Here is a 10564-nt window from a genome sequence, read left to right on the forward strand (position 1 = left end):
TATCTTAGAAATATGTTTAGCTGAAGACTTAAGAAAGATTACTATTGATGCAGGCGCAAAAGTAAGAGTAAAAGAAGAAAGCGTTAAAGAGTAATGTTCGAATAAGCGCTAATTATGCGAGTAAATGGATAATAACGCGTATAAAGAAAAGAAAAAAAAATATACAGAAAAATATAAAACAAAAAATATGCGTGATGTAAATGAATAATAATACAGAAATTCGTTAGGAAATGAAATTAAATGTTGTCTGCCCCATGATTACTCTTGGTATTAAAAAGTTGTGCTCTTGCGAGAACGAGCACAAAGAATTTTTTTAAATACTTAGATTAACGAGTATTCACACGATATAACTGCACAATAAAAAAAGTAAAATAAAAAATATAAGCCGACACACATTGCGTACAATGCAATCAAACGAAAAGATATGGTTACTATATAAAATACACGAACAAGTATTGATCGCCTGAGTCGTTTAGTTGTCGAAGCTATTTAAGTAAGGATCGTGGGGTGGACATGTAGTATATATGATATACAAATATATATAAATAAATAAATAAATATATATGTATATTTATATATTATATAAATATATATGTATATGATATAAATATAATTCATTGAATTAAAATGATTGAATGACTGCGTGAATGATAACTGATAATGCATTAAAATAAAAAGGAAGAATGACTCGTACGATTATAAATGTGTTTTTAAATTACAAAAAAATAAAATAAATATTTCATTCTCATTCTGTGATGACTGTCTGAATATGAAAAGAAAAGAAGAAATGTTTTCATGAATCTATGCTGATTAATTAATTAAATTATTATAGCGAATAAACAATTCGACTCGTGTTGTACTAATTGTGCAAAAGAAATAAAATGAAATCACCTACAAGTGTGAAAATATGTGCGTCTCATTCGCTCGTGTCGATGAGAGACGCGTTATGTTCGTATAGCGTGTTATATATGAATCATATACACTATTTAAACAAAAAAGGGAGAACACGTACGCTATATCTGAATGCAGAGAACAAACAGTATGATTTGTATACTGTATAACTTTAGTCGTTTACTATTGATTTCGAGAAATGTGTATAAATTATTATGTGTAATTAAACAAAGATCATTTAGTAAATTCTAAGAGTATATAATATATATAATATATATATATATAGATATATATATTATACAAAAAACTGAATCACACATGCGCGCGTGCGCGCACATGCACATATACAAATAAAAAACATACCAAGATATTGTGAAAATTACAAAATCAACAGTACTGCAAGGCCATTGTATTATACATTTGTGTAACTAAAATAGCGATGGTACAATTATGAAGATTATAAAAACAATAAACACTTACCATATGTCTTATATACACATATATTATCTAAGTGCTATCTAAATCATATGTTTTTTTTTAGAGATAATATATCGAAAATACTTCATTCATAATTAATTATGAAGTAAATGTTGAGACACATTGTTACGTGAAGTAATATGTTATATTAATTGTAACAAATTTATATATTACACTTGGAAGTACACTATATTTATAAATATTAAGAGACTATTCAAACACTAGTATAACATATTAAAGCATAATATATGAAGATAGAGTTAAATTAAATTAGAACATAGTAAGTAAGTTTTTCATATAATCATGTGTAAACCATTTTAATTCGCCGTTTTCACCAAATGTCTTTTTAGATACCAAATTTGTGCTTTAGATTCCAAAGAGGATAATTGGGACACATAAGGCGCCATTTGCTGAACATGATTTTGATAATTGGAACCTAAAAATTTATAAACATTAAGATATAATTTATAATACTAGTATAAAATTTACATACCCATTGTCGCTCTTTTTTCTCCATATATAACTTTTCCATCGAAATCATTCATTGGAACTTTCATATCTGGATCAACTTGTTGAATTGTGATATTTAAATGATCTTCAATTTCAGCTAAGTACTGGAAAAAATAACTTCAATAATTGAAAGTCAAAGAAAAAAGTAAACAAGTCGTACTATGTTAAAACTTACGTTCGGTTCATTGTACCAAATACAACAACCACCCTTATCAGTAAGATTAGTATTGTAACAATTTCGTCCACGAGAAGAACACCATTCACCGTGATACCATACTTTTTCAGGAACTTTACTAACTAACGAAATGGCTAGACCCATTCGTTCAGCTCTACCAACTCTGCCTATACGATGTACATAATTTGATTTTTCATCAGGTAGAGTTATGTTAATCACTAAAAAAAGAATTATACAAATAATAAAATCATAAAATTACATAAAAATTTATTAAATATTAACACAATATACTGACTGAAAGGTAATCCTGAAATATCTAATCCTCTAGCTGCAACATCGGTACATATTAAAAATTTTACTTCTTGTCTTTTGAATTTCTCTAAATTAGATTTACGCTCTGCAGGTTTTCGGTCGCCATGCAAACATACACATGAAAATTGGTTTCCACCAGATTGTTTCAAATATCGTTCCAAATTATCGCAATCTAATTTAGTTCTACAGAATATAATGGCTCTGTCCATATTATGCTCCTTGATGGCACGAATACAGTATTCACCTTTTAATATTTTTACAGCCTCTGAAAGTGTTTCTATAAAACATATTTAACGTGTTATTAGATTTATAAAATTATCATAAGTTATGCGGAATTATTTAATTCGAAACGCACCAGGATTATTACTTCCGGGTCTTATATTATCTCTACTGTGGACACCATCCGTTTCTATACATTTTCGTAAATTATGCCAAGATTTATCTTTTTGTGGATCTATTATTACAACAACATGATGCACTGTTTCGGGAACTGCATCTTCACCTTTCAAATCTACCCATGTTGGAAAATGCATCAAACGTTCCTATGCAAATATATGCAAAATAAAAATTTGTTATATATTTTTTTTAAAACTTATATAACATTACAAATTACAATTTAAATATTTACCGCCATCTTTTTTACTTCAAAGGCATGTAGAGTTGCAGAACAAACAATCATCTGCAATCTTTTTCCATCTGATGTAATTTTTGGTATCTGTCTGTGCAAACGATCGATTAATTCCGTATAACCTTGTTTTAATAGACCATCAGCTTCATCTAAAATAAAGAATCTGAAAAAAAAATTATACAATAACTATTATATTTGATAAATGTATTATACAAAAAATATATTATATAATACCTGCAATGTGTTAAAGACAAATAGCCACCTTGTATTAAATCTTCTAGACGTCCTGGTGTTCCAACTATTATATCTACACCTGAATTTAATACAGAAATTTGCTCTTTTACACTAACTCCGCCAATAACCAACAAATCTCTAATAACTGGATCTTTCAAATATTTTTTAAACTGTAGAAATAAACGCATTTTATAAATTATAAATTATAATATTTTAAAAAGATAAGTATTTTAACATCAGTTATAATTATTGATATCTTACTTTTTGTATTTGATTATAGGTTTGTTCTGCAAGTTCTCTTGAAGGTTCCATGATTATAGCTTGAGGAGCATTACATTTAGATTTGCCATCTTCTTTGCTTTGAGTTTGGTTACTATTTATAGAATTCTCTCTTATCGCTTCTTTAGACGCCGAAGCAACAGCTATATAATCATTTGGAGGAGGATATTTAAATGGTTGTGCTCCGAAATTGAATGACATTTCTGCATTTTTCAATACTACAGCTGGATAAAAAGTCTGTGACTTTTGTTGTGCATTTAATGTAAATGCTGGACCTAAGTCTGCTCCATTTAATGTGAAACTAATTTCACCTTTTGATAAGTTCAGAAGACATCCAATTACATCATGCATTCCAAAAGATTTTCCATAATTATCAAATTGCTTTGCATTTGATTTTTTACCAGTTCCACCATAACCAAAACCAAATTTATCTGTTCCTAAATCTAGTGAAGCCTATAATTATAAATATAATAATAATTATAATATATTTTATCAATCATTTTTTAAAAACTAATAAAATATTAAAATAACTACTTGGGATGTAGACCAGCCTACACGACATAATCCTTCATCAGTTACTATAGCTTCAAAAAAATATTTGTCTTTTCCTTGAATTCCTTTGTTTGCTCTACAACCATGCCATTCTTTCTGTTCACGACTTTGACATCTTAAACCATCAGGAGTTACAGCTAATGCTCTACCTCTATCAAATAAACTTAATGCCCAATGTGCAGCTGTAAATAAAAATGCTATCATTGTTGAATAAAAAAAGCACAAAATAATTTGTAACAAATATCAAAAAAAACATACAAGGTTGATGATGACTACTAGAACTACTGCTCATTTTACCAGACTCTAAATCTTTTAGAGTTTCCCATACAATTTGCAAAACTGGTAAACAAAATGCACCAGTTTTTCCACTACCAGTTTCTGCAGCCATTAAAACATCTCCACCACCCAAAATTAATGGAACTGCTTCAGCTTGGACATCAGTTGGTAATCTACATAAATATATAATATTTAATATTTTCTTTTATATACATAATTTTATTTTACTTACGTCCATTCCATTTCATCAACTGCCTTTCCAATTTCAGGCAAGACACCCATTTCTTAAATAAAATTTTAATAATATTTAAAAATTTTTAACAGTCTTATCAAAGATAATAATTTTATTGATAATATTATTATATGTTTTATTTAAAAAGATATAAATTATTTACCTTCAAATGCCGTCATTTTTCTAGTTTTAATTTATGTTTCTTATAGATTTAAATTTAAAGATATACCATTAAAGAAAGTATTGCACCGGTACTTTTTAAGAAATGATCAGATGTGTCAAGAGATATTTAGATATCTGATTCAAGTGCCATCTATATGCATGAATCATAGAACACATAAATATAATATAGAACATTCTCATATTCTGCATATCACTTATTTTTTAATTTTCTTTACTAAACTAAAAATTAATTTAAAATTTCAAACATTAATATTAAATAAAATTCATTTTATCAATTATTTATAAATTATATAAAATATTTTAAAATAAACATTATTTTTTTACTTATTTTTAAATTAGCCTTAAGGTCACATTACTCTTGCGCAGAACTACGATATAACATATTAATATGGTGGAATTGTTGTGAGTGAAAGTACAAAATGGAAGATTTGTTGTTTTAATCAAGTTTATTGTAAATAAATTCCATACATGTTCAGGAGAAAAATAGATATTATTGCAGAAATGATTTTAAATACCATTTGTTGCTTATTTAAAAGATAGCACTGTAGAAATGACTCCAAAATGGAAGGTATGTACATTTTTTACAGGTTATATGTTCATTCTACTTTTATAGTTTATATTATATATAAATGTGAATTAATAAATATAATATTATTATTAATGATAGACCACTAGTTCAGAATCTACCACAACAACTAGTTCTGGTTCTTCATCAAGTAGTTCTTCAAGTTCAGGCAGTGAATCTAGTTCATCTGATTCTGAAAATTCTAGCAGTTCTGCTAATAGTCAAAAAGTATCTGATACAGAAAGGACAAAAAAGAAAACAACATTCCCTCCTAATAGACATGGCAAATCTAAAGTTGATACAGCTGTTGCTCCTTCTGTAGAAAATAAAAATAAAGATAGAGTACCACCAAAAAATAGATCTGTAGTATATTCTTCAGAATCAGAAGGATCACCAAGTAAAGTAAAAGCAACAACAAAAAGGAAGCCACCTACTAAACCAAAAGCAACTGCTACGGTAGCACCTGTTGTTAAACAACAAAGGCCACCTGCTAAGTCAGTGGCTACTACTGGTCAACAAAAAAATGTACCAAATCCTAAAACAATTGCTAACAAACCAAATAAACCTTGTGGTAAGAATACATTATTTAAAAGAAATTTTATTTAGATTTTTTTTCATTTGTTAATTGATAATATATTTTTTTAAAAGCCTCTACAAGTGCTAATGGAAAAGGTCCTGAGAAATCTATAAAAACGATTTCTGAACCTGTACAAAAAAAGTTAAAAAAGAAGAGTATATTCAGTCCTGAGAATAGTAGTGAAAGTGACAGTGGTATTCCAACAAAAACTAATTCAGTAAAACCTATAAATAGTTCTACGAAATACACAAAAAATCAACAATCTAAACCAAAACCAAATGATGCAAAACAGAAAGCAGTTGCTCCAAATAGATCTAGTATGTAATTGCGACATAATATACGAAATCTTATACGTAATATACGAAATAATCCTAATGAATTTTAAATGAATTGATTTATTATGTATTAGGTTTATTAACTAAATCTGCACAATCTCAAAAATCAGATAGTTCTGCAAGTTCGAAAAGCTGTTCTGCAGGATCAGGTTCATCAGCTTCCACAGATAGTAGCACAGATTCTGAATCATCAGAAAGTGTTACAAGTCCACAACCACAAACAAAGAAAAAAGATACTCAACCAAGTACAACAATAAGTGCCACTACAAACGTTCCACCAAAGCGACCTTCTGCAGCAGTTGCACCTGTAAAACCACAAAAGTGTACAAAAAGACAAAGTAAGTAGTAGTTGGTGCTTTTAATTAAACGAATTTAATAACGAATTTAAAAAAAATTATTGCGATTATTAGATACAATAAAAAGCGAAGATGAAGCCGACGCGTCCGCGAGTGAGAAAGAAATGGATGAACATGGTGAAACGGGCACGTCGAAAGCAACTATTAAAGGCAAACGAAAACTTCAGACTCGAAAAGGTAGCAAATTGCTTCAACTACAAGCAAAGGCAGCCAGCGATTCGGAATCCGATACAGGTATATATAAAATATATAGTAGGAACAATCATAGAATGCGAATCGTTTTACTATTAACCTTATATCTCCCTCTTATCTCTTTATGCATTATGTTTCCATTTAAAAAATTGGTATTTCTTAAATTCTATCTAACATGTTTTATATCATATGTGTGTTTTATTACTTATATATCCTTAATACATAGTAGTTTTTATTTATTATTTCCCTTTTTATTTCGTTTTTATATCGAACAATATTAGTTTAGAAATTAGACTAACCAATTGAACTGATTTCATATTTTCTCCTTTCATAAGTTCAATTCCTCCTATCAATCTTTTATCGTAACCTCATTACTAGTTTCAACGTATATTACACTTAGGTACATTATTACTATATAGTACCACCGTTCTCTCGTAGTAAATATCTCTAGTTATATTTCGATTATTTGATCGGATAAAATCGAAATTATTAGCATGAATATCTTGAAAAGAGGCGGGTAGAGAATTTTCTGCAGGCGGTGGATTTAGGACTCTATGCTGCCTCCTTAACACAAAAAAGCAGTATTTGCGGTTCTGGATGGATGGATTGGACATATATATGGCCCGTAGGAATCCACTGGTCGATGGGACAAACATTTCGTATACAAAAAAGCATGTCCAAGGTGTCCTAAGATGCAGATACAGTCTTTTTGCTTACGGCGGCAGTATGGTTCTCAGGTACGGAAACGGTAGCGTGTAAACGTATCCTGCAAATTCCGCTGATCCGGTGTGATTTATCGAGAGTAGCTGAGAGCAAGAGGAGTGCCAGCAAATCGCCCGTTAAACGTGCTGGACCTAGTACTGCAGCCAGACATTCATCCGCAGCCAACAGAATACCACAGAACAGTGGTACATCAAATGCTACTACTGGAAGATCAGGACAAGGCAATTATGGCCGTACACGCGTAAACAAGGAGAGAGAATGTCCCCTAGCGCCAACATGCGATTCTCGGGGCCATCTCTCTGGAAAGCTCGATTCGCATTTCACTTTAGAAGCTTGTCCTTTGTATCACAACACTACGCCACAAGCTTGCGCGTAAGTGATATTTTATTATATGATATGATATAGCATTATGCTTTTCTGACATATTTAAAACATATTTCTTTTGTATCTTTTCCAGAGAATTTTATAAAGAGAGGAAAAAACGCGAAGAAGAGAGGAAAAAAGCCATAGCATGCTTGGCGAAAAAATCTCCAAAAGGCTTGCACCAAACAACGGAACAGCGTAATTATCAATTAAAAGTGAGAGAAATGAGAAATAAATGGAAAGGAAACGCTGGTGATGGAAACGAAAGCGATAGTAGTTGTGAACTTCAGGGAAACGAGAAAGATCGTCAGCCACGATTGACAAATTTAACGCCAGACTACGATTTAAAATTATTTATGGAAGCGCAAGCGATCGCAAGTGAAAAAATCGTAAGTTGAAAAACACTTATTGTTGTAAATTACAAATGCTATTTTATATTATGTTATTTTATAATTTTTTTTTTTATAGGAAAAAGAATTAAAAGAATTAGATTACGACGGTGAAGGCAGAAATAGTGGTGGTACACGAGTTATCGAAATGGGAAAGTGGGAAATGGAAGTATGGTATCAAAGTCCATACCCAGAGGAATTTAGTCGTGCTCCAAAACTTTATTTATGCGAATACTGTTTACGATATGCAAAAAGTCGTCAAGTTTTAAGAAGGCATCGAGAAAAATGTTTATGGAGACATCCGCCTGGACATGAAGTGTATAGGTTAGTAAATACAAAACAATATATATATACATTATTTTTTCTAGAAATATTTTGAATTTTATTTATTTATTTTTTTTTTTTTTTTTTCTACAGAAAAGATAAAATAGGTGTTTGGGAAGTCGATGGGAAACGTTACAAGCAATATTGTCAAAATCTCTGTTTATTGGCAAAATTCTTTTTGGATCATAAGACATTGTATTATGATGTCGAGCCTTTCCTTTTTTATGTGATGACGATTGGCGATTCTGAAGGTTGTCACACGGTCGGATACTTCAGTAAGGTGAGTTTTTAAATCTACATTCTTAAAAAAAAAAAAAAATAAAACGATATCAATTATTCGAGCATAACGTATATTTCTGATATTTATGGTAAACAAATAAATAATATCTTTCGATTCGATTAACGTTTGCGCAATACACGTTAAATTATAAAGTAGGTTAAAGAAGAACGAATGATTGCGAAATGTTGAACAAATATTTTTACAAATTATTTATCGCTTGAGATATTATTTTCCGGCACGGATTTTACAAACGGAAAATTACTAAAACTACATTGAGAGACGGGAGACATTGCAGTACAGTGAAAGTGAACAATGTCAATGAACTGTGCATTTGTCGGTTGTATTCGACGCAGTTAAAAAATAAAATCAAGCTAGGCATAAAAGAAAAGTTCTTCGGGCGTTTCTTATTGGCACGGATCTCGCAGCGACAAGTTACCAACAGCGATATTAATGCGGAGCACGTGCTTGTACGTGCGCGACTGTGCGTGAACGATGATGTCCGTTGTACTTGTGTCAGTTAGCACTTGCGTAAATGGAGCCCACGTTTATGTGGTAGGCGTCTCTATCGTACGACCCTCGTGGATAATATTAAAATCATTTAGCCTATTAAAAAGTGACATTTCATCTTGCTTTTGTTACTCCTTCTTTTTTTTCTTTTTTTTTTTTTTTTTTTTATCAACGTGTACAACACGCCACAATCTCTTTGTCCTTATCCATTATTAAACTCGACTGTATCGTTATTGGTTGTAATTATTAATTAAGAGAAGGAAGGGAAAATTTTCTGGCAAATTCTCAAATAGGCGTTGCTCGTTAAAGAGACGTAATCGAAAACGGATAAGGCAGTCAAGATTGTCGTAGAAATTTATATTCAAAAGAGAAAAAAATTGCTTTTGTCTTTATTTTGTGGTTTACTAGGGCCGTAATGGCATTCACGTAGCCTGTAGGGATTACACGAACGAGGGTGTGTATCGCGAAGAGGGTGTCTCGTATCCGTGACCCCTCTTTACCCGAGCACTCCTGGTCTGGTTGGCTAGGATGTCGGTGGGAGAGAGAGTGCGGGCGCTACGCACGCCTATTTACTGCGGAACAGCATCGCCGGAGTCGAAATCTTTACCGACGTTCAATGACCTCTGACCCTGGCAAGACGCGCCAATCTACACCCTCCCGCCCCCTTTCACGAAGGAAGAAGGAGGGCGACGAAAATTTTCTTCGACCTCGAGCAAACGTTTTACGCCTCTTTCTTCCTTCTTCGTCCCTCTCGTTTGTTTCTTCGACCCTTTCCTTCTTTTCTACGAGAACATTCTACTTCCACGTTTGTTTATTTCTCTTACAAGATTTCCAACAAATTTTATTTTCCTCTCTCTCTCTCTCTCTTTAAATATATATATATATTTATTCTTTTATTTTCTTTTGATATTTCATTGCCCCGAAATTCTTCTCAAGCGCGCATCGATCTCTTCGGATTTACCAAAATTTCAGAGACACGTTCATCATCCCTCTGAATCCTTCGTTCTCCCCTCGGAGTTGCGGAAGATAATTTCACGAAAAGCTGATAGCTAATTTCTTGTATCGATCGAATTACGACAAAAGGAGAGGCGATACATGGTCCTTACACATAGATTGCATTACGCATCTTACAAAAGGGCGTAGTACTCGACGGATAGCCGGTCGCTGCATCCGCAGCGGCGGTGGCGGCCGCGACGCCGGTACA

At 31.7% G+C, this 10564-nt stretch overlaps 2 protein-coding genes and 1 long non-coding RNA gene across 5 annotated transcripts; 2 read left to right on the top strand and 1 right to left on the bottom strand.

The window, feature by feature from the left end:
• The first annotated feature begins 6 nt into the window (after positions 1-6).
• Positions 7-1607, top strand: LOC102674807. The gene is made up of 2 exons (XR_422829.2): positions 7-1333; positions 1433-1607. It is a non-coding gene; the product is annotated as an uncharacterized LOC102674807 (long non-coding RNA).
• On the bottom strand, positions 1500-4904 carry LOC102674671 (ATP-dependent RNA helicase Ddx1). The gene is made up of 12 exons (XM_006624177.2): positions 4730-4904; positions 4567-4618; positions 4317-4507; positions 4041-4240; positions 3489-3959; positions 3228-3397; positions 2994-3156; positions 2721-2907; positions 2349-2642; positions 2054-2271; positions 1862-1982; positions 1500-1804 (listed from the first exon to the last, which is right to left on the bottom strand). Exons 1-12 carry the CDS (start codon positions 4743-4745, stop codon positions 1686-1688), a joined length of 2202 nt encoding a protein of 733 aa, XP_006624240.1. The 5' UTR covers positions 4746-4904; the 3' UTR covers positions 1500-1685.
• A 178-nt stretch (positions 4905-5082) lies between these two features.
• On the top strand, positions 5083-8909 carry LOC102674462 (histone acetyltransferase KAT7-like). Of its 3 annotated transcripts, none has more exons than XM_031514431.1 (9): positions 5083-5317; positions 5417-5885; positions 5963-6208; positions 6301-6564; positions 6637-6816; positions 7500-7869; positions 7955-8249; positions 8329-8573; positions 8667-8909. In XM_031514431.1, the coding sequence occupies exons 1-9, from the start codon at positions 5300-5302 to the stop codon at positions 8863-8865; spliced, it is 2286 nt and encodes a 761-aa protein (XP_031370291.1). In that variant the 5' UTR covers positions 5083-5299; the 3' UTR covers positions 8866-8909. The 3 variants fall into 3 exon arrangements, with proteins under 3 accessions (XP_031370291.1, XP_006624238.1, XP_006624239.1); XM_006624175.2 differs by having other exon boundaries at positions 7512-7869; XM_006624176.2 differs by having other exon boundaries at positions 7581-7869.
• The last annotated feature ends 1655 nt before the right edge of the window (positions 8910-10564 follow it).

This window comes from Apis dorsata, unplaced genomic scaffold (genome assembly GCF_000469605.1).
Source record: "Apis dorsata unplaced genomic scaffold, Apis dorsata 1.3 scaffold_995, whole genome shotgun sequence".
Classification (NCBI taxonomy): Eukaryota; Metazoa; Arthropoda; class Insecta; order Hymenoptera; family Apidae; genus Apis; species Apis dorsata.

Excerpts from the sequence above, each read along its gene's own strand:
- LOC102674671 (XM_006624177.2), bottom strand. Across the intron at positions 4,508-4,566 it reads GTTGATGAAATGGAATGGAC|ATTACCAACTGATGTCCAAG; the intron begins GTAAGTAAAATA and ends ATATTTATGTAG. Across the intron at positions 1,805-1,861 it reads AGAAAAAAGAGCGACAATGG|GTTCCAATTATCAAAATCAT; the intron begins GTATGTAAATTT and ends ATAAATTTTTAG.
- LOC102674462 (XM_031514431.1), top strand. Across the intron at positions 5,886-5,962 it reads CAAACCAAATAAACCTTGTG|CCTCTACAAGTGCTAATGGA; the intron begins GTAAGAATACAT and ends TTTTTTTAAAAG. Across the intron at positions 8,250-8,328 it reads CGATCGCAAGTGAAAAAATC|GAAAAAGAATTAAAAGAATT; the intron begins GTAAGTTGAAAA and ends TTTTTTTTATAG.